At 42.0% G+C, this 24250-nt stretch overlaps 2 protein-coding genes across 2 annotated transcripts in view; one reads left to right on the top strand and one right to left on the bottom strand.

The window, feature by feature from the left end:
* The window catches only part of PCYT1B (phosphate cytidylyltransferase 1B, choline), a 99427-nt gene extending 96115 nt beyond the window's left edge, over nt 1-3312 (bottom strand). Inside the window, exon 1 of the mRNA XM_081124822.1 lies at nt 3090-3312. Within this exon, the coding sequence (XP_080980948.1) occupies nt 3090-3161 (72 nt within the window). The 5' untranslated portion in view covers nt 3162-3312. The remainder of the gene's footprint in view (nt 1-3089) is intronic.
* Nucleotides 3313-12547: 9235 nt separating this feature from the next.
* The window catches only part of POLA1 (DNA polymerase alpha 1, catalytic subunit), a 267019-nt gene continuing 255316 nt past the window's right edge, over nt 12548-24250 (top strand). Inside the window, exons 1-4 of the mRNA XM_081126508.1 lie at nt 12548-12784; nt 18346-18470; nt 22050-22146; nt 23194-23274. Of these exons, the coding sequence (XP_080982634.1) occupies nt 12760-12784; nt 18346-18470; nt 22050-22146; nt 23194-23274 (328 nt within the window). The 5' untranslated portion in view covers nt 12548-12759. The remainder of the gene's footprint in view (nt 12785-18345; nt 18471-22049; nt 22147-23193; nt 23275-24250) is intronic.

Here is a 24250-nt window from a genome sequence, read left to right as displayed (position 1 = left end):
ATCTGTGAATGTGCTATAGAAAATTGGAGTCCACTCCAATAAGTGGCATCTTGAAAGAACTAACTCTGTCACTCAATCAACAATTAACTATCAAAACCCTACTATGTATCAAACTCTCTGGGGGGCCCACAGAAGCGCTCCTTCCATGGAATCCTGGGAGACAGTGGAAGAAACAAGGGCTTTGGAATTAGATGTTGAGCTATTAAAATTTCAGTGTGAAAGTATTTTATGCTATCAATTTACTTTATGATCCAAAGGAACAGAGGAAGGTAAATCAGTATAAAATAATTTTATATATAATGGAAAAAAAATAGCAGAGGAGTTGCTAGAAAGACCTAGACTAACCACATTATTGCCTACCAGGGCACTTTAGGGGATCTCTGTTTTAATGAATAAATAAAAATGATGTGTAATCATCATATCAATTGCTTGCATCTAAGTGAGTGCTTCTGAAATTATTTGATGGTGCTTAAAAATCTTTGGTCTCTGAAGTGTGTTTAACGTCTCCTTGACTCTTATCTATATTACTAATTTGCAGATCAAAGTTAACTTGGTGCTATGCAAATGAGGAGACGTCAAATAAATGAAATTTTACTGTAAAATTTTAAATCCATATTACTTGTAACAGAACTGTAATATATTTTGAGAACACGTGTCATATCTAAAAGAGACATTACAGCTTAAAGCAGCGTTATCCAATGGAACTTTCTGCGATGATGGAATATTCTATATCTGCACTGTCTAGCTGTCAAAATAAGGTAGCCATGTGGCTACTGAGCACTTGAGATGTGGCTAGTGCAACTGAGGAACTAAATTTTAAATTCTATTTAACGAATTTAAATTTAAATAGCCATAAGTGGTTAGTGGCTACCTGATTTGACAGTGTAATTTTAAAGAAAAAGTGAAATTGGATTCCAAGAACCTGAATTCTAGCCCTACCCTTACTACCTTGGACAGTTTACTTAATTAACCTCTGTGAACTTTGATTTTCTTACTGAAAATGAGAGTATAAATAATATCTTTCTCACAGGAATTGGGGCAAGACGAATTAAGGTATGTTCAGGCTATTTCCAAATAAGTGCCAATCAAGTACCAAAGTTAAATATGTGGAAAGTGAATGAACAACTCTCTCATTTAAAGGGAATTTGAATTCCTCGAGAGGTAAAAATATTATTAAATTCACAATTATGCTCAGCATTCAGGTCCATGTAATGACAATGCTTATAACTGTCGGCTGGTAAACAGCACCATTAGCAATAACCAGAAATGGCCACGTGTCAGTGTGGGGGCAGCGATGTATAATGCACATAAGGGCTGGCAGTCAAAAAGTCCAATTTATAGAAGGTGAGGTCAGCTTGTATATTGAGAACTGGAAATTGTGATTAAAATGTTAATGCAACCACTTCTCTATTATTGTTACATTTAATAACGTAATCCATCTTGACTGCCAAGGAGGTTAAATGAACCCATTCCCTTTAACGGAAAAGCTGAGGCCTCAATTAGCAGAATAGGTTAGTGGTTAGGAACTTGAGCACTTTCATTGAATGTAATCACATGAAATAAGGCATGTAAAGTACTTAGCACAGGGCATGCTACCTAGTAAGGACTAAAAATGTCAGCTGTTATTATGACAGTAAGGGACTCGGGATGGTATTAGGAGACCCATGAGATTAGAATCCATTGGCTATTTTTCAATTCACAAAAGGTATGGGAGTACACAGTGATATTTGCACAGATGTAATTCTACATGATTGAATCTAGAAAGATCATTTCTTTCTTTTTTTTTTAATATATTTTTTAATTGATTTCAGAGAGAGGAAGGAAGAGGGAGAGAGACAGAAACATCAATGATGAGAGTCATTGATCGGCTGCCTCCTGAGCGCCCCCAGCTGGGGATCGAGCTCACAACCCGGGCCTGTGCCCTGACCAGGAATCGAACCGTGACCTCCTCGTTCATAGGTCAACGCTCAACCGCTGAGCCACGCTGGCTGGGAAGATCATTTCAGGTGCATACACCTGAACCAGTCAAAACCTGAATGTAGTTATTTGGATACCACTTCAAATCTATTTTTAGAATGAGGCATGAATGAATGAATGAATGAATGAATGAATGGCTAAAATGCCTCCTGGTTCCCCCATTAACTCAATAAAATGAGCTGGTAAAACTCATGAGTCTTCAACATACAAATTTCTCCAAATCTGAGATAATATGGAGGCGAATGGGAAAGGGACCGAGTGGGGTGAATGGTCTACCAATCGTAGCTCAAGTGCTGGTGGATATGGACCCCTACTACTCTCTGAGGCATATGGTGCTTTAACCAGCCATCCGCAGCCACTCCACGGGGTGTGGGAAGGTTCTGAAGGGGTCCTGGGGCAGAAAAGAGCAGGACCTGTGTCCTGAGGCCTGAGAAACCACTCAGGCAAGTGACATGAAACCAGCTTTACCATGAAGCAGAGAAATGACATCATTGCTGGGAAGCTTCCCCCGGTCCTAACCTCCTTTTCACACCACTCGGAACCCTTATTATTTTGTCCACCTCCTAAACTTTTTCATCCAGAACTCACTGGGCTTAACAAGGCTTCATAAAATGCACATTCCCCTAGGCGCCCCACCCCAAATAAAAAAAAAAATCATACAAGGTGGTCCCGCTTACGTGCTAGTTGCATTGCAAAGAATTCAGAAGTGGGTGTTGTAATGAGGATTTTGTGACCTTCCTTCTAGGAGAATTTCTAATTGTATAGATAATGAATATTTTGTTAAAACATTCTCCAATGCCCCCAGGCTCCCACACCATGCATGATTCTTCCCCTTTTGACTTGTTTTTGGTTTTTTTTTAGAAAGATAAATTTGTTCCTATCATCTAACTATCTGGTAGCTTGTGTACTCAATAAGGGACATAAAGAAATATTAGCCATATTTTTTCTTTTGTATCACCTTAAGACGACGGAGAGGGCAATATTTCCATTTTGAGTGTGACTCCAGGGATTAGCGCAGGCCCACTGCACTCGCAGACACATAGGAACTTTACACTTTGAAGCTACTTTGATATTCAAAGAGGCAAAACTCAGTAAGCAAGCATGTACAGTACCTTGCGCCAGAATCTGGGAGTGCAACCGCTCCCGATGTCCTCTTTCATGGTGCATTCCTGGTGGCCCACCATGTCTGGTCCTGACCTGCTTTCCCTCTTTCCTAATGTCCTCTCTTGGGAGTTCTTTTGAGTCACAGGGTGAAAGTTTTCTTTCTTTGCACTTACTGGAGCGCTTGGCTCAAGGTTAAGCTCAAAGCTAAGCTCAGAGGGCTAGTCGTGTCCCAGGGATTGAATAAGCAGAGATCCAAGTCGCCGGGGGTTCTCGCTTTATTTACCACAAGCCTTCTTTTGTCCCTCCTGGGCTGTTGTTCATTGACAATCGCTGCGCTCTGGACTGGCCCCATGATGGCCTGTTGTGCGGGGACAGGCAGGTTGTGGTGAAAGCTGCACTCGTGAAAAAGGCCATTGTTTAATGTACCCTGTCCCTCACTGGAGCTATGGCAACAAATTCCGTTGGTGAATTAACTATGTCATTGTATGCTGGCTCAACTGATTATGCTCCTGGAATGACAAACATTTTCTCTTTCTTTTTCAAGATAAAAAGTGGTCAAGACCTTGAAGTATTAACACACAACTCAGCACTTTATTTCAATAGGAGAATAAAGGTAGAGAAAATCTCTCACATGTGCTTAGATTCTAATAAGCATTTTCTCTTCCAAGGAGCTATTCTAAGAACCACTGATAAAAAACAACAACTGTGTACATTTCAACCATGTAGGATCTTCCCAATTTGTATTGAGGTAATTTCTCGTCAGATAACACTGTGTGGTAAAAAGAACTCTTTATTTATTTATTTTTAAAATGTTTTTATTGATTTCAGAGAGACGAAGGGAGAGGGAGAGAGAGAGAAACATCAGTGATGAGAGTCATTGATCGGCTGCCTCCTGCACGCCCCCTGCTGGGGATCGAGCCCGCAACCTGGGCATTTGCCCTGATCAGGAATCGAACTAGGATCTCCTGGATCCTAGGTCGATGCTCAACCACTGAGTCATGCTGGCAGGGCTAAAAGAACTCTTTAAATGTGCATGTGCTTGGTCCTTTCTGAGAAAAAAGATTCTTTTAAAATCTGGCTGCAGCAAAGTGCTATGGGAACTTTGGCTCCTGACTGTTACCGTATCATACTTCAGTTCAGAATGAAGACTGCTGTCCATCTAAATTCACATTAGCCTTGTAAAGATTTCCTATGTCCCATGCTAACAGGAAAACTCTCCATCGCTTTCTCACATATTCCAATCTCCAGGATGGTCACACTTGCTCTCTGATCAGCTGAAGGATCCTTTCAACCTTCGTGTCCATCCATCCTGCACTCTCTCTGTTCGGGTGCTGTCCCAGTTGCTAGGGGAATTCTGCCAGTGAATTCGCTGCTAGTTTCCTAGGGTGGCAGTGTGTAGTGTGCCAACTTGGTGAGCTTGAACCATGTTTCCAAGGATCCCCTTCCCTTAGGCCTCTGGGCAAGAGTTGGCCAAAAGAGGAATTTTCATAAGATTTGGAAGGCAAGAGTGAATTAGCAGCCATTACTTTCCAAAGGTTGTCATGATTGAGTGTGGCGATGAACAGAGGGTCCCAGCTGGTCCTCACTCTCCTTTACTCTGTGTCCACATCTTCCCAACTGCTGACCCTGTTGACCAACAATAGCCTCAGGCCGCCATCGGACATTTGTGCAGCCCCACAGAGGTGGGAGCAGCTTCCTGTGGGTTTCCACTTTGGCAGTTGGGTGTCCTGGGCTCCTGACTGCCGGGTAGGTGGTTTCTCCCATCCTCCAACTCCCCTCTAAGTCTCCCTCCCCCAGTGTCTCTCACAACGGGCCAGGTCTATATCCTATAATAAACCCCTTCCTCCACAGCTCAAAGTGGTTCTGCTTCCCTGACTGAACTAGGACTGATACACTTGTTTTTCCAAATGATATGAGGACTAATAGGAGAGAATCCTCAGCATGGGAAGAGTTTAGAGGGCAATAGGGAGAAAACCCCATGGAACCTGTGTCTAGAAGAGACTGAGAAACCCAAGAAAATAGATGCTATATTTTTATCGGATCTCTCTCCACAGTTCCTTATAGCCCTCACCCTGCAATGCTGCTTTTCAGATCTGAGCATTCTTGCAAGTACCTATTCCTTCTTCATTCCTATGCTTTCCTCTCATCCTCACTCTTATCCCCCATGGGTCATCCCCCCAAAGAGACTGGGGATGGCCCATCAGAGGTAAGCCACACCCCAGGGCTGGGTTCCAGATAGTAAACTAAAAGAGGAAATAACCCCAAGTCCTGGACACATTATTGCTTCCAGAGTGATTTACTGGAGCCATTGAAATGATGCCCCAACTTGACGCAGCACAGATCAACTCGAATGGGAGGTTTCTCTGAAACTAAACTGAAGCCTGGTTCAGCTGTCAGGAAGACATCATCCACCTCTCTTTGCACTGGTTCGCTCTTCTCAGTAATGGAAAAATCACTCTTGTGTCATCAAGGCTCAACGGTTCACAAGAGGCTTGTTTTGAAATTGCCTCTTGTTGTCATTTCTTAGAATAACAGTGCATTTTATTATATTTCCAAGCTTCTGTCTCACATCCAAAAGAAGAATCACTGCCAATCTATTTGCTCATTTAATTCCTGCTTAGAGTAGGTGATTATTTGTCACGAGCATGAGAAAGTTGAGAGGACAGGTTTTGATTAATTCTGACTGTAAAGTAAATAGAACTGAGTGAGGGCTACCAATACAATTACCCACTGTGTTCTTATCAGGTCAATAGATTAAGCTGTGTACCCTTGGATTATGAAGGTGTCTATTATCTGAACACGTATTGGTGGTTTTCTGGAATCTTCTCTATTTTTGAGAATCTCATGAATGAAAATGTCTCAGGGGATCCCTCTGAACAATTCCCAGGGGTCTACCACAAGAGGTGCTCCAGAGCTCTGAGAGTTGTGAGTGGAGCCTAGTCACGCAGGCCCACAGAGTTGGAAACTGGTCAGCAGCTGATCTCAGCTATACAGCACCTTGTGTGAATTTGACAAATGTATTCCTCTAGGCAGAAGCAGCCCCACTTGGTGAGCAGAGGGAAGGATGGATTTCAGCCCCTATTCTCCAACTCTGTGGCGAGCCCTTGCAGCCCCTTACCCTCAGAGAAAAAAAGCATTGTTGGGGAAGCAAACTGTGTCAGCCCCATCACAGGACTTTGGGGGATGAGTAGCCTCATGGCCCAGAAGGTATTCTACATTGGGAGGTGTGGATGATCTACTAGGCCTCAGCTCCAAGCTGGTAAAACCACCCTCCTTCCGCACGAATTCCTCAGCAGCATTCTGTTGACGACGTTCCTAGTACCTATATAGTAGGCAGGGATCACTGCCTTGGCTGCCACGTTTAAGAGGGCCCTGCTTGGGCTCTCCTCCTCTGAGGAGTCCATGTGGCCATGGGGACCACCATATGCACTCCTGGAGTTCCTCACCCCCCCCACCCTTCTAGAACACTTTGGAATTTTCTCCCCAAATGTCCTCAGTCTGCTTCCAGGGTCTACAGGGCCTCTTCCTCAGGGTCATCCTCCTTGGGGTAACTTTACTGCAGAGTTGTATATCCCTGGGTACAAGGGGTGGTCAAGCAGGGGCTTTTAGCAGGAAAATGTGAAGAGAATCTGGATATCTGGGCTGGCCCCATCCTGTGGTGTGGCACAGAGGAGGGGCTCTGGCTCTGGCATATATATGGGAGGGTTTTCCATGAGAAAAAATACATATATATTTATGAAAATTTGAAGCAGTACAAAACTCAGAAGCTCCACTTAGGTACAACAAACATGGATATGATGCTAAGCAACTCCAGTCCTTTCCATAAATTGAGTAAGATTTAAGTTTGACAGCATAGTAGTCCTTAAAGTCCAACAATCCTCAAATTTCAATATGGCCCTGTACATTGTTAAATAAGCAAAGCTAGAATCAGCTATAGAGTTTTTGTTTTTCAGAATATATCGAGTGAGATGGCAGTTACATGAAGTGATCTGAACAAAGGTGCATAAGCTTGAAAACAACACACAACACACTTCACATGGGTAAAATAGTGATGCCATAACCAACCCATACGGCCCACGGTTTCATTAAGATGACCAGAGTCACTAGAGCAGTGGTGAACATTCAGCCCGCAGGCCGTATATAGCCCATGAAATCATTTGGTCTGGCTCTGCCAAGGCCTCACCAAAGAAAAGCAGTTCCAGCCATTACATTAGGGTTGAGTTAATTAAATGTTTAACCAAACATAGCAGGCTAATTTTTAAGTCGATAATTTTGTATGGCCTGCAAATGATGTTATAAATATCCAAATGGCCCTTGGCAGAAAAAAAGCCCCCCACCCCTGCTCTAAGACGATGAAGAGGTGAATTTTCCCACAAATGTTAGAAGCAGGCCCAGCTAGAGGGATTTTAAATTACTGTAGAAATTAATGAATTGATTAGCCTTTTTGGTTAATTACAGTTAATTACAGGTAGTTTGTCATCAAAAGTCTGATCATCTCTGAAAGTATGAACAATATGATTTTCTGAATCTAAGCGGCAGGGGGGTTGATTTTGGACTGAGGTAAAACCATTTGCTCCACCTCTAGCATAGTTCTTAGTATAGAGCAGTTGCTTTGAAAATGGTTGTTAAGTGAGTAAACAAATCCCTGAAGCATTTTATGAGTGCCTCTCACTGGCTGTGTGTATGCTGAATAACTGGGCTTACAACATCTTTGACTGATGAATTCACCCAAGGCCCTTTTTTGGAGGGGGTCTTAGTCCTGAGATGAAGTCAGGGAGCAGATGAGGAGTTGGCAGCCTTTTGGTCCTGGAGAAAAGTGACTACCTGTGACCCCCCCCTGCCTTTGTGCTTTTTTTTTTTTTAATCCCCTGGAATTAGCTAGCAACAGTTGTGAAGAAGGAATGCAAAGTATTGACTTTGCATTTCTAAAGTATGCACTAAAATATAGTCCATCCATATGATGTCAAAATATATTCAAATTCAAGTACAGAATTTAGGTATTTTGCATATTATGTTGGCCATTGGATTTATTGAGCATCTACTTTGTGTCAAGCCCTCAACCAGGTGAAAAAATGAAGGCAATTACAGCAGTGCCAGCCTTGCCAGCCTTGATAGAATTGCAAATCAGTATATGAGGTGCTCTTAAATTGACTATTTCCCTGCTTTGTTTTGTTTTAATCCTCACTGAGGATTTTTGCCATTGATTCTTTTCTTTTTTTTAATCTATATATCCATTGATTCTTTTTAAAGAGAGTAGAGGGAAGTTGGGGGAGAGAGAGAACCTCCACACTAGCTCCAACCCAGGGCAGGAAGGGAGCCTCAAACAGAGGGCATGTACCTCGCGCTTGACCTTGACCGGTAATCAAACCTGCAACCCTTTGGTCTGTACGCTGACACTCTAACCACTGAGCCAAATTGGCTGAGGCTATTTCCCTGTTTCTAACAACTTATTTTACCACCTCCAAATTATCATCCTCTATCCCCCCTGCTTGTGCTTTGCCTTACTTCATACCTATCGTCCAGGGACATATTATGTTGATTGGTTTATTATCTATATATCCCAGGAGAATGAAAGGACAGGCACTTTGCTTCACTTCTGATATCACTAGTACCTAGAAGAGGGCCTGGCACATACTAAATGCTCGATAAGTATTTTGTTAGTGAAAAAATTAATTTGGTGTCAAAATTGCATGACTTACTTCTTGTTCAATTTGGCTTTCAGTGGCTAAGAGAATCGCAGAAAGCAAAGCAATCTGATTTGACAGTGGGAGGTACTCCTGAAAGAAATGGGGGCAGAGAAGTAATGCTGAGGATGGAGTTTGGATCTGGAAAATAGCTAGCGTCAAGGAAAATAGATGCATAGAGAAACTGTAGGGGGCAAGAAACTTTAGAATATATTAGCTTTCTTTTTAGGCACACAGGAGTTTTAATTTGCAGAAACTTGCTGAAAGAACCAAGCCCCAAGCAAAGACATACATGCATTCATCCACTGGGCCATTAACAAAACTTCTCTAAGATGTCAGAGTGACAAGCCAAGTAACAGAAATTGTTTTCTTCCCCCCACCTCATAACAATTATTTGAATGGATTGCTGGGGTTTTGCAGACATTTGTCTCCCTACCAGAAAAACCGATGTTCTGCCAGATGTATAGCCGACTTTGAGAAAAACTGAACATGATACATTTTGTAAGTTTCACTACATCTTTCCCATGGCTTTTTGCTGTTTGCCAGAAGCCATTTCCTGATGCAAAATTTCTGTGTTGGCCGGACAACCTGGCTTGTTGTTCTTTCTCCTTCTCCCTTTCCTCTCTTCCGTTCTCTCACAAACCAAGGCAAAAGAAAGTCCTTAGCCCAGCCAGTGTGGCTCAGCGGTTGAGCATCGCCCTAGGATCCAGGAGATGGAGGTTCAATTCCCGGTCAGGGCACATGCCCGGGTTGTGGGCTCGATCCCCAGCAGGAGGCGTGCAGGAGGCAGCCAATCAGTGACTCTCTCATCACTGATGTCTCTCTCTCTCTCTCCCTTCCTCTCTCTGAAATCAATAAAGGCATATTAAAAAAAAAAAGGGAGTGGTTACCTTTAACTGTAAATCTTCAAGAAGTTATTTTGTGGGAGGGGCCACAAGTTAAAGGATTTCTAAGAACTTCTTCACCTCCCAATATTCCTACTGTGGATAATGTATTTGCATAAATTGGTGATTATAAGAGAAACTCGCTTAGGCGTCTGCAGAGAAAAAGAGCAACGTATAATGTTTCCAACTTTTGATTTAAGAAGATGAACTCTAATGTCTTGAAATAAATCTAGGTAGTTAGGAAACTTTGTGCCAGGGTCTTGGAATTGAAGCCAAGACGCCAATTTAGAAATGGCTTTGCTTCTCTCCATGTCTTGAAATTAAACCAAGATGCCAATTTAAAAATGTTTTTGCCTGGCTGGGCATGCCTCAGCAGTTGAGCATCGGCTTAGGATACATAAGATCGCAGATTGATTCCCAGTCAGGGCACATGCCTGGGTTGTGGGCTCGATCCCCAGTCAGGGGCTTGCAGGAGGCAGCCAATCAATGACTCTCATCACTGATGTTTCTCTCTCTCTCCCTCCCTCACCCATCTTCTCTCTGAAATCAATAAAGATATATTTTTAAAAATAAAAAAATAAAAATAAATAAAAATGGTTTTGTTTCCAAACTCCATGCCAGGCTCCAAAAGAAAACAAAATGCTGGGTGGCTCAGTAGTAGTGTTCCAAACTCCTCTCTGCATAAGTGATAATTCAGCAGAAATGTCAAAGAAAGAGAATTATGTTCCCATAGTTGTGCGACCTGCCCTAGTTGAGTGAAGGGAAAGACGGTTACCTGTTTTGGGCTGACATTAAAGTCTTAGATGGCAACAAACAATTGGGAATTAAAATTTAAAAAACAATTCCAATTCAAAGCAGCATCAAAATGGGAAATACTTAAGAATAAACAGACCCACATATATGTGATAGATTGATTTTTTATAAAACGGCCAAGATAACTATATGGTAAAAAAATATTGCCTTTAAAAAGATCATGCCATTCATAGCAGTATTATTCAAACTAGCCCAAAGCTGGAAGCAACCCACATGCCTCTCCCCAACTTTTGAACCTCTTTTGTTTCCAGGATGATCTTTTGAAGTAGTACCGGCCTTTCATAAGAGTCTTAGGTAACCCAGATATCATTCAATTCATAGGAAACTACAATACTAAATGCTATAAGATGCTAAAGAGCTAAAGTCTTTAGAAAAGGTGGGAGATGAGCCCTCCTTCCTCATGGAAAGAGGTGTATCCAAGCATATGTGACCACATATTGTTCAGCCTGAAATTTATGTCCAGGGAAGCCATCCTGCAGATGACTCTAACAGGTTTAGCAATTCCTTGTCTGGACCCCTTGTTCTTGACTTTGGTTGCACATTGGAATCCCATCCTAAGAAATTATGATTTAATAGCTCGGCGAGGGGTGGGGGACACTGGAACTTTGAAAAACTGCTCATATGATTCTAATTTGCAGTCAAAGTTGAGAACTACTGCTCTAAACTTTTTTTTTAATCCTCACCTGAGGATACTTTTTTCCATTGCTTTTCAAAGAGAGTGGAAGGAAGAGAGAGAGAAAGAAACATCAATGTGAGAGAGACACATTGACTGGTTGCCTCCCGCACGCAGCCTGACTGGGCCAGGTGATCAAGCCTGCAACCCAGGTACATGCCCTTGGCTGGAATCGAACCTGGGACCCTTCAGTCTGTGGACCTACGCTCTAACCACTGAGACAAACTGGCCAGGGCTACTGCTCTAAAGTTTATGAACTTTATGGCCATATGTGAATCAAGAAACGCTCATGCTGCCATCCTCAGCTAAAATCCACTATTGACTGACTATATATGATTAGTGTTCTAACTCATAACTCTTTCTTAACTTTGCTTCAATACCTTTAATAATTCCCAGATGGATTCTGGTTTTCCATTCCCAAGTGTGAGTTCATGCTGCTGGTTTAGAAGGTTCTGAAGCATTAGTATAGCTATTTGTCTTTGGGACAGATTTTATTCACGCTGACACTGCATATTTACGTCATCATCCAGGGCTCAGTAATCACAAAAGATTTGCCCATTGGTCAATAATTCATGTTGAATCACTTTTGGGCATGGATGTAACATTGCTCTCTAGGGGGGGCGGTGCCGAGAACATTATACACTAGTGAGTTTAAGAAAAGGATTCAGATACCTTGGCCTTGGTGGCTAAAATTACTTCTACATAAAATGGTACTCGAAGATGGTTAATTCTCATTCTAAGTTCTTGGCTTAATTAGTGTTCTCTTGTTAAGATATACATGCAGATGTCTCTGTTTTTATTGTTTGTTAAACAGTAAATGAGATGCATACATTGTATGCTTTGTACCACACACAAGAATCTAAAGGCCTTTTTGGTCTTTCATAACATCGACATTCTGGAGGAGTCCATGCCAGATGTCTTTTGCCCTGTGCTTTGAATACATCTGATTATTTCTTCATGGTTCGATTCAGGTTAAACATTTTTTTTTGCATGAAGGCTATATAGGTGATGTTCCTTTTTCCAAGTGCATCATATCAGGAGGCATATGATTAATTGCCCCTTATTGGTGATGCTACTTTTGGTCATTTGGCTAGGATGGTGTACATACCTTTATGTGGAGGCACACAGCAACTGTGTTCACACTCTGAGACTCTGAGAAGCAAAGAATCAATGCAGACGCAGAGTGCGCCACTTTCCCAGGCTTCTGGGAAACCGGTCCAGCCACGCCTATCGTACCGCCCGCCCGCGTCTCTTTTCCGGGAAAATCACCTCTCAGAACCAGAGAGCCCTGTTCCAACCCACCCATATCTTTTCCCATCAGTACGGATGCGCCTGCGCAGAGGAGCTCCAGGCTGCTTCTTTCCAGCGCCCGACCGCTCCTTTTTCCTGCTCTCCTCGGCCCCGGCTCCGCTGCGGCGTTTTCCCCTCGGGGATCAACCGCAGGTCCCCAAACGCGCGCCCGCGGGAAGACCCGGGGCGGGGCACGGCGGCGCCGCACGTCAGGGGCCTTCCGGGCGGAAGTCCGCAGCCTCCGGAGCCGCTGATTGGCTTTCAGGCTGGCGCCTGTATCTGCCCCCGTTTCAGTTTCAGGCTGCTTGGCGGGGAATCGAGAGACTCCGGGACCATGGCGCCGGTGCACGGCGACGACTGTGAGCGGGGGCCACGCGGGGTCCCGGGTTGGGATTGCGGGGACCGTGGCATGATCGTGGGTGGTGGGGGCTAGAGGATGGGTCTCTCTAATTTTTCCCGAGGGAGGCGCGCTCCCGGGTCGCCCCGCGGCTCTGTTTGGGCGCGGACCTTGGTCGCCCGGGGCTGGGGCTTATCAGGCTTAGGACCGGGCTTCCCTGCAGGGCCCTTTGCTCCTGGCAGCCCCCCTGGGGGGCTTTTTAATTGGGAGGCTGTGTCACCTCGGTCCCGGCGGGTCCCCACACTAGCTTGCCTTTCTTTCTTTTTTCTTTTCTTTTCTTTTGGTGAGTCATGTCCCTCGATCCGGGCACACCTTTATCGAGACCGGCCCCCGTGGGGCACGGTTTTGACTGAAAGTATTTCACTGCTGCCACCCCAACTATTCGCTTGAGGGCTAGGATGTGTGCCATCCCCTTTATAGAAACTCCCAGGAAACTTGTTCTACCGTGTAAAGAAAACTTTCGGTGCTGTGACCAGAACATATAGAAGCATTTTTTTTCTTTTTAGCTACCGGGTTTCTATTTTATGCATTAATAATTTTTCTTTCAAATTCTATGGAAAGTTCTTCAAGTATTGCGTAGAAATAGTGTTCACAATCTAGTCATCTCTGATGAAGCTTAAAAAGAAAAGTATCAGTTCAGCAGCATTTGAGATGCCCTGTGTCACTCCGTTTTCAGTGGTAATCTTTCATTTAAAAAAAATAGAGTACAAAAATGCAAATAGCTTTGTCTGATTTCTGATTTTTTGAACAGTGCTCAACTAAAGTGTGACTTAACTTCAGGGAACTTCTAACTTAAAATCAGATGCCTCACTTTCTTAGCTGAAGCGTCACTTCTGTCACTCAAATGCATCGCTACTAATGAGAACTTGCTTCCTAATCAGCTTCCTTTGCATTCACCTAGATGTGAATCAGAGATTTCAATTGTTCTAGCCTTTTGTCTTTGAAGACAATTTATTTTGGAGAGTCTACTAGCCTGGATTACAAATGGGATGTAGGATGTGAGTACTCTGAACAGTCTTTGCAGCCCTACATCAGTGATTTGCCACTAAGCTGTTTCTTCACCCTAAAAACTGTACATCTGTGAACATCAAGAAATCACTCTTTGGAGGATACTGTGCAATCTTGAGACCCCTTTTAAGTCATGGTGTTGATTAAGTGTTGCTGGAGACTTGTGACTGGAATTTTTCCTTTAGAGCAGACTGAATGATTGTTGCCTGAAAGACTGTTGCATGCTAGTGTCTGTCTGCTTTTGGGGAGGGTGGGGGTACTTCAGATGCTAATTTTGAACCAAATATTTAAACTTTAGCAACTGGATTTTTTTTCATGCTTATTCTTTTCTTTTGCTAACTTATTACGTGAAGCATTGGAGACATATTCCAAAAAGGAAAATCTAGGCCTTCTCCCCTCGAGTGTTAGGTGGGGTACCTTTACAATGGCAGTGAAGAGTTGAAAGGTCTATTAACTAGCTGTTATATATGAAAAGAGATCAGGGAGAATTAATGATTAAATAAAGTATGTGCAATGGTTCATTCATTTGTTCATTCAGCGAGTATTTATTCTGTACCTACTAGGCATAGGCACTCTGCCAGGCTCTGGTGTTACAGCGGTAGGTAAGCTGGACATGCTTTTTGTCTTCATGGAGTTGAGATCGTAAATGCCTAATTATATGCAGTCCTATATTCAGGCTTCCCTGAGAAAACTGCTTTGCTTTATTTTTGTTTTCTAGACGATAGACCATGGTAATGCTAAGTATGTGGTGTGTGTGTGTGTGTGCCTGTGAGAGAGTGACTACCCTGCATCTACACACACACTCTCTCACTCACTCACTAAATGAGCTTCTCTTATATTGCTGAGTACACAGCTGAGTATCTTCATTTAACCCTTAACAACTGTATGAAGCAGGCATGATTATCCCCATTTCACAGATGAGGACCCTGAGGTAGTGCATTAGTCTGAGCCCTTAGGTGTAAGCTACAGGAACCAAGTCTAGTTAATTTTTTTAAAATAATTTTATTGACCATTGAAAGATAAAAATAATAATAATAAAGGAAACAATTAGCCATTGCCAGTTATTTTCCATTTGTGAAGTTCTAGCTAATTTAAACAGAAGAGGAATTTATTAGAATGCTATTGTGTTGTTCACAGAAACTCCAGGAGGACTGGAGAGTCAGCCTGGGGACTGCTTAGCCAGGAATAGTGATTAAAATCATGTCAAAAAACTGGTCCAGTGCGGAGGTCGCTGCCAACCATGGCCAAGTACTTGAGGTTATAGCTGTAGTTAACGTTGCTGGCACTGTTACTTAATCCTGCAGCTGTTGCTACTTATAGAATCTTCCCTTAGCCCACCCCCTTTCCTTTTGACACTGGCTTCTGATTTAAAGTCTGAGCAGGTGTTCCTAATTGGTGAAGCCTATTTTATATGCCCATGCCCTAGCTGCAAGGGTGTCTGGGAAAGAGCATCTGCCTTTTCAGCTTCTGTGGCAGGACATGGCCTCTGTGTCCCAAGACTTATAAGGGGGAAGTCTCACCAGCACGTCCAGACAGCTGGCCACTGCTGCTCAGAGAGGCAGTGGTCTCGTGTGGTCCAGTAAGTGGCAGAGCTGGCTGTGCAGCTTCTTCCTAACCTCTCATTCTCCTGCTCACACTACATGGTCATGTTTTACCTGCCACACTGGCTTCCTCTCGGTTTCTCAATACACTTTTCACCTTTATCCCTTTGTAATTTGGCTCATGCCTTTTCTTCTGCTTGTACCACTTTTTACCCTGTACCCCAGTAGTGAAATTCTACTCTTCCTGGGTCTGTGTTGGACAGTTTTTCCTGTGAAGCCTTCCCTGATTTCCCAGGGAACATTGGCAGCTCTTTTTTACATTTCCTCAGTATGCTCTTACCTCTTATATGGCACCCTGTTTATATGATGGTGGGAGGCTCAGTCCTTTTGCTTTACCTGACCGCGAACCCTTTGAGGACAGGCAACTCTGTCATATTTGTAATTGCACCCCAAGCCCTGTAGAGCCGCACATTGTTCCCTGTGGAATAAGTCCATTTGAAGACTATAGATTTTGTCAGATTAATCTAGAGGAGTCAAGGAATCTTGAAGGGAACACACTAAGGCGTGCTTTTCACTCATAGTGGTTATGTTCAGTAATCTCCGAAACTGTTTCATGTGGGCCTGCTCATGATTTTTTGAAATCATTTGAGTGACACCCAAGATTTTGTGGCTGTCATCATTAAGTGCCTACATTCCTTAATTTTTTACTTAATGCCTTTCTGAAAATGGATTTAAAAGTCAAATGTGAAAGTCAAACAATAGACTGAGGTGTTATAAAGAGATTCCATTTCCAGGAAGCTAGCAGAAATAAGAACTCTAATTATGCTTCACTTTTGAGATATAGTTTTCAATAGTTTATTGCCAGCATTTGGTACACGTTCTTTAAATTGCATCTTCTATTTCAGTCAAACACTTAGTCAAACCGCTTAATGTTGTTAAGAATTTTGCAGTGGGGTTGGAGCTTTTAGGATGCCTCTTATCAATACTTTTCCTTTTCTGTGCCTACTCCTTTTTATAAAATAATTAGCACCAAATACAATAAAATACTCAATTTCACAGGCATAGATGACAGTCATGCTGAGCCTAAACTCATGGCTGGCAGGCAGCACTGCTTCACTTGATTTGGTTATTTATCAGCTGGTATATGAAAGTCTTAATCCTGTGGATGAAATCTTTTCAGTATGTGTGTGAGGTGGTCAGTTTATAATGACCAAAAGCATGAATGATTCAGAAGTTGAATGAGTGAACACTGAAGCCCTCTGGTATTTCAGTAACTTTTGACAAAACATTTTAACCTTTGTAATTTTTCGTTACCATCCTATAACGTTATAACCAACTAAGTGAGACCTGTAAATCAGAATCTTTTCAGAGTCATCTTTGTTAAATTCTCCCAACCCCCAATGTATCCCTCTGAAATTCCAGATATATTATCTGAACCTCTGTTATGGCATGCATGACTTCTAAAGATTGTTTTAGAGTTACTTGCTGTTTATCTCCCATTTTAGATTTTAAGTTCTCTGAGTACGGGGACTGTATCTTTTTGATCTTTGTGTCTCTCAGAGCACCTAGTAGTCTGCAAAGAGCAGGTGCTCCTTAAATCTTGTCAAACGTTGATTAGAAGAGTGCAACTCTTTTATAACTACTAGGCCCCTCATTTGTAATGGAAAGGTTATGGACTAGCGGCTGATCTCCCTTCTATAGTGTCTCTAGGAGATATCAATTGAATTTGGAATTTTTCTCTTTTTGGAGGAAAAACATAACAGCTGCTTTAGTTGTTTCAACTATATCTCAGAGAAAATCTCTGAAGTCACAGGAGCTGTGGACTCAGCCATGAACTTTGTGAACTATAGTAAAACCTTGATATAATGAACTAACTCGGGCTAGGGGGTGTCTGTTAAATCTGAAAGTCTGTTATATAATAAAGTTTTCCAAATATGTATGTTAAAAAATTGACAAATTAGTTTACCTGTTTTTACTTATATAGACACGTTTGTGTAATTAAAATTATGTATGAAAAGTTTAATTTCACAGAAAAGTTTTCTTTATGTATTACTATAATCTTAAATGTATACAAAATAGGTCTAATAAATGAGTGCATTCACCAGTCACCTTGAGTAAATAAATGCACATGGCTGGGGTGTGGTGTAGTGCACATGGGAACATCTGCCTGCATGTGTTAAAACTGCTGCAGAAAGTCATGCCACTGGACAACAGAACCAGTTACCTCGAAGTGAGGTGTGATCACGTGCTGATCATTTGCCAGATGTTTATGGCAGTGACTGTTGGATTTAAATATGTAGACCATAGTTGTAGATATATAATATTTATTTATGTCAGCGAAATTACTACAGTGTTTTTCTATCATATGGCCTATTTGCTAAAATTTGTTAAAAATAACAGTGAATTAATAGCAAAAAATAACCCGTTAATTTAATTACAAGCAAGTCTTGGTTAAAAGCATTTTAAAATTAACAGGGTGTTAATTTTCACATATGACATATGGACCAGAAATTTTGTCTGTTAAATCTGAAGTCAATTAAATCGAGGTCTGCAAAACCAAGGGTTTACTGTACAGTTTAAATATATATATACATATATATATATATATATGTATATATATCTATCTTTGTTGATTTCAGAGAGAGGAAGGGAGAGGGAGAGAGAGAGAGAAACATCAGTGATGAGAGAGTCATTGATCAGCTGCCTCCTGCACGCCCCCTGCTGGGGATCGAGCCCGAAACCCGGGCCTGTGCCCTGACCGGGAATCGAACCGTGATCTCCTGGATCCTAGGTCGATGCTTAACCGCTGAGCCACACCAAGCCGGGCAAGGTTTTACTGTATTTACATATAAAAGTATTCATTTGTATAATATTGAAATTGTGTATTACTACTGGCTAGAACTATTCCTTTGTTTTTGAGGCAAGATGGCTGACAATTTTATAACATCTCATGTTAATTTGGCTTTTTTTCCAGCTGTGTCAGATTCAGGGAGTTTTGTAGCTTCTCGATCCCGGAGAGAAAAGAAATCAAAGAAAGGGCGCCAGGAAGCTCTAGAAAGATTGAAAAAGGCTAAAGCCGGTGAGAAGTATAAATATGAAGTAAGTAACCATTTTGCTGTTTTTTCTTCTTTCTGTGCTTCATCTAATTCATAGCCACTTGGCCCTTAAAGTTCCTGTAAGGCACTTTACAGATGCTTTCACAATTCTGAAATGAAAGTAGTTATATATATATATATATTTTTTTTTTTTTTTTTTCCTTCTTAAGCACACTGCATCTCTGGTAAGTCCCATGGCTTTGTTGGGGAACCATAGAGATGCTTTTACTTTACTCTTACGGTGTTGAGCAGTCTAGTTAAGCACTACTTATCCTTGAAGAGAATTGTTTTTCCTAATTTCACTTGCAAGGGGAGTGGCGGTGGGTACTTGGACCTTATTTCTGCTGTGCCTGATGTAAGATTGAATGTCATGCCATTTTGGCTGTTCTCCTGTACCCACTATTTATGACCTGAAGGTAAAAACAGAGTGGCTACTATCTGAACATGTCTAGCTTCACCTTCAACATATTTCCTGAGTATCTTAACTGCCTCAGGGCCAGAAAGTGATTAATTAATACTAGAAAATAACAACTAATATACTTTTTGCTAACAATATTCTAAGTGCTTTTACAAATATGTTCATTTATTTAATTCTTCCAACAACCATATGAAGTTAGATACTATGATTGAGAGCATTTTGCAGCTGAGATGTCTGAGGTCACAGTGGCAGAGCTTGATTTGAATCCAGGCTTCAGAATATGCATGTTTAACCCTGGCCTATACTGTATTGGGCAATTAAGCAAGCAGAAGAGGATTTTTGTCATTTGGCATCATTCATTCAATTAAGTGAGTCAGCCAGATCATAAAGGGCTGCTAAAAGGATTACAGTAAAGCATTTTTTAAAAATATATGTCTTTATTGATTTCAGAGAGGAAGGGAGAGGGAGAGAGAAAGATAGAAATGTCAATGATGAGAGAGAATCATTGACTGGCTGCCTCCTGCACGCCCCCTACTGGGGATCGAGCCCACAACCCAGGCGTGTGTCCTGACCAGGAATCAAACTGCGATCTCCTGGATCATAGGTCGATGCTCAATGGCTGAGCTACGCCAGCCAAGCAGGAGTAAAGTATTTTTTAATTGAATTTATTGGGGTGACATTGGTTTGCAAAACCATACAGGTTTCAAGTGTACAACTCAACAAAACGTCATCTGCACAGTGCATTGTGTGCCCATTGCTCCAAGCAAAGTCTCTTTCAGTCTCTATCGCCCTTTGCCCACCTTCACTACCGCCTACCCCCCTTTCCATCTGTGGGTATTTCTATAAAGGAGTTCTGTGGGGCATTTCAGATGTTGATGCAGTGTGATTGATTTCCCTTTAATCACTGATGTTAATCGCATGACTCTGAGAGTTCATGCTGACCAGTAGCAATGATTTTAGAGAGAAAGTCAAAATGACTTATTACTCAAAATGATTTTTAAGAAAAGTTTTCTGGTGTTTTGTTTTTTTACTCCTCGCCCGAGGATATTTTTTCCATTGCTCTTCAGAGAGAGTGGAAGGCAGGGGGAGAGAGAGAGAGAGAAACATCGATGTGAGAGAGACACATCAGTTTGTTGCCTCCCACGCTCACCCTGACCAAGGCCAGGGATCGAGCCTGCAACCGAGGCACATGCCCTGGCCGGAATCAAACTTAGGACCCTTCAGTCCATGGCCCGACACTCTAACCACTGAGCCAAACCAGCTGGGGCTCTGTATATAAGTGAGTTGCTTAAATAAGAGACAAAGTATGCCTCATAGACTTCAACCAACAAAAATTATCTTGTCCCCTCCCCAAATTGGTCAGTACAGAAATGTTAGTTGGATTAGTTTATGTTTGGGTTGTGAAGAACTTAATTTGGTAGGGCAGGTAGTTTCTGTTATCAAATGGTGGAAGGCCAAATCAGTATTTGTCAGCGATCCCTGTAGGATAGATTAAACAGGACGTTAAAGCTAAGCCTGGTCCTGTAATTATTATAGGCCTCGTAGGTGTGGCAGAAATCCAGTCAGCTCTGCCCAATGTGCTCTCAAAGCTCTGTGTCCAAGTGTGTTTTCTTAGGGTCTTAGCTCCTCAGGTGGAGTTAGTTGTCCCCCCCCCCACTTGATAAGGCAGAACTCTCAAGAGAAGGGGGGAATTTTTAAAGAGGCACCTGAGTTCTTGCTAACCAGCCCACCAAATTCCCACCTGGGAAGTTGATGGCCTGTGGCCACGGCGGCGCAGCAGCGGTGTGCCTCTGTTCTCTTTGTTGCTTTACCTGTGCTGAAGTGGCTGCTCTGTTCACGCCAGCAGTTCACGGTGCTCTGGTCCTCTAGCAGTCGGTCAGCCTCTGTGATTGGAGGACTTGCCCTCCAGGTAGCTCAGTGTTTTGGTTTTTTAATTGAAGTATAATTGTTATATAATGGTATATTAGCTTCCGTTGTAGAGCATGGTGATTTGACTTCATAGATATTACAAAATGATCACCACAGTAAGTCTAATAACTGTTCAACCAAATATAGTTCAAAAGGAAAAATCTTCCCCTCTGTCCCCCTCCAGAATTTAGCAAAACACTAGAAATGGTTTTTGAATGCGTTCCCCTTTGAATTTGTCATCACGCAAAGTTGATACGTGTTATTGTTTATATCCCCGTGCTGTGCCTACGCCCCATGACTGACTTATTTTATACCTGAAGCCTGTACCTCTTGGTTCACTTCACTGATTTTGCCCACCCCCCACCCGGCAACTATCAGTCTGTTCTCTGTAACTATGAGTCCGGTTTGGTTTTGTGTTTTAGATTCACGTGTAAGTGAAATCATATGGTATTTGTCTTTGTCTAACTTATTTCATGTAATATAACGCCTGTGAGGTCCATCCATGCTGCCCCAAATGACAAGATTTTATTCTTTTTATGGCTGAGTCATATTCCATTGTATGCATAGACCACCCCTTTTTTCATTTGTCTGTTGACAGACACTTAGGTTGCTTCCAGTAGCTCAGTGTTTGTGTCTCTGCAGTCTCAAGACCTGAGAAAGGTGGGGTATCGGCGGTAATTCAAACAGGGATCACTCAGAAACCATTTCTAGTGTGTCTAGTGTATAGTCCACCATTTCTAGTGGACTATAGTGTGTTTTGCTAACTTTTGGAGAGGGGTGAGGGGTGAGGTGTGTCCTTTTGAATTACATTTGGTTGGTTGAACAGTTATTATAATTATCTATTCTCAGGGCAACATGAGCTAGTGGAGAGGGAGGCGACATGCTTCACAGGTTTGCTAAGTACAGGAGAAACAGTCTGAAAATTATAAGTGGATAATCCCCAAAGCAGCTAACGAAGAATTGGCTATAATTCAGTTTGTTTTTTATGGAGTAGATGAGTAATTGATGGTGTGACAAGTGTATTATGCTAATGGAATCATTTAATATCTTATGTTAACACCCACCTAAAAGGAATACTAAGCTAATTGATGTCTATTTAAGGAAAACCCTGCAGTGGTGTTGAATGTCAGAACTCATGATTTGGTTGCAGCTACTCCTTCAGGCTGCCATTCCGATTTCAATTTTGACAATTTTTTCATCAGAATCTTTTAACACTTTCACTCCATTTGAAGCTTTCTCAAACTTGTCTGATGGCAGGTTGAGGACTTCACAAGTGTTTATGAAGAGGTCGATGAAGAACAGTATTCGAAGCTGGTTCAGGCACGCCAGGATGATGACTGGATCGTGGATGATGGTACGTGGGAGAAAATTGCCTGCCCTGCACTGTCTTAGTTGGCGTTTCATACTGCTTTGCATGGGGCAGACGTAGGGCTCAGTTAAGATCATAACTTTGGTTTGGATTTTCCTCAAATACAGTGTTTGAGGGCATGGAAGCAGAACAGTAGAACATTTATTGGGGCATTTTGGAGAATCCAGGCACATTCCTCAGGATATAGTATACACCCTTCAGGAAATGACCCTGTAAAACTGGGAGGAGCCGCGGACTTGTGCCCTGTCCCCATGTAAAGCGAGGATAGGAAAACTGGCTCCCAAATGGCTGTGAGGATAACATGAGGCTGTGTGCGTGAGGACTGCCTTGGGCAGTGGAAAGCACCACGCAAAGGGTGGTCCATGTGTGCTTACACCCCTTGTGGGAAGTTCGAGGTTCCTGCAGGTACGGTGTGACTTCTCGGGGGTGTGAATGCTGATGACAGGGAGGAGGTGTGGACTGCTCCTGTGACTATACTTATGTTTCTACTTCTGTGATTGGACTCAGCTCTATTATCAGCTTTCCCTCGTAGACTGAGGTGCTTTTCTGGGCTTGTGACCTTCATTTTTATATGTGTGATTCTTCCTGTAGAATAAAACTGCTGTAAATTACAGTATGTGGCAGACTTCGATCCTGTAGGCCAGATCATTTCCCTAGCTGACCTAGGTAGGTACAGGCATACATCAGAGAGATTGTGCGTCTGGTTCCAGACCACTGCAATAAAGTGAGTATCACAGTGAAGGGTCTTGCCTTCAATTTGTAAAGAAATGCAACATCGGTGAAGCGCAGTCAAGTGAAGCACAATGAAACATGTCTGTATAGTATATATCCTTTGGTTTTGATTCAGAAAACTTGTGTGGATGCTGTTCTATCTGAGACCTGTTTAAATAGGATTCTGCTTCACTTAAAAATGGCACAGGCCAGGAGAACATCTGAATGGGTATAAAAGTTACATATTTTTTTGTTTGGTCATGGCTAAAATATGGGCCACTTTTAGAAACTTGATCCCAATATTACATTTTGTTCCTGCAGATGGTGTCGGCTATGTGGAGGATGGCCGAGAGATTTTTGATGATGACCTTGAAGACGATGCTCTTGATACCCATGAAATAGGTACCTACAATTTGTTTTTCCAAGAGGGTCATTTTGAGTTTTAAAGAACTGTTTAAAATTTGAGATGACTTGGTACTTAGATACTGTTTCCTTTAAGGGAAGAGGACCTATCACAATTGTTTTTAGGTATAGAAAATGTTCTGTTATTGAGAGGAGCATAGTTGTGTAGAAAATTAAATGTAAAAAGCAAAAACACCACCAGGAAATGAAGTCTTATATCTCTATTGTCCAAAGAGTTTGGTCTTTCACTTATTTTGGAATTTTCAGTCTTGTAGTCATTTTAGACTTGCTGATTTTGATAAGTGATGTCTTTTAATTCCTGCTGAAGTGACGTACTTAGAATTTTAGCTCTTTGATAATAGTACAGTACTACAACAAGGTATAGAACTCAGAGTAATCAACTTGCTTTGTTTAATTGAAATTTAAAATGATAATGAATGGATGTGTCAGATTTTCTTAGCTGCACAATCACTGGCAAACATTTTATTTTTTTGAGTAAACAAGCCTGATTTAGTTTCTATCAGATGAGAAGGGAAAATTCTCTTCAGTATTGTTTTTTGGTTTAGTTCATTATCAGCAAACTATGGCCCACTCACAGCTGGTTTATTTTTAAGCAGCTTTATTGAGATATAATTCACATGCCATACAATTCCCTTTTTAAAGTATACATACATTTCAATGGTGTTTAGTATACTCACAGACTTGTGTAGCCTTCGTCAGTTTCCCATTTTCATTACTCCAGGAGGAAATCATGCCTGTTACTGTGTAGCCCTTGGGCTAAGTCTGGTTTTTACTTTTATTTTTTTGTTTGTTAATTCTGACCAGCGGATATTTTTTCTACTGCTTTTTAGAGAGAGTGGGAGGGGTGTGGGGGGGGAGAGAAACATCAATGTGAGAGAGACACATCAATTGATTGCCACCCGCACGTGCCTCGACTGGGGCGGGGATGAACTTGCAACCCAGGTATGTGCCCTTG

The sequence above is a fragment of the Miniopterus schreibersii genome, assembly GCF_964146895.1.
Source record: "Miniopterus schreibersii genome assembly, chromosome: X".
NCBI lineage: Eukaryota > Metazoa > Chordata > Mammalia > Chiroptera > Miniopteridae > Miniopterus > Miniopterus schreibersii.
Note: the sequence above shows the minus strand (reverse complement) of the source record. Positions and strands in the feature narration are given on the sequence as shown.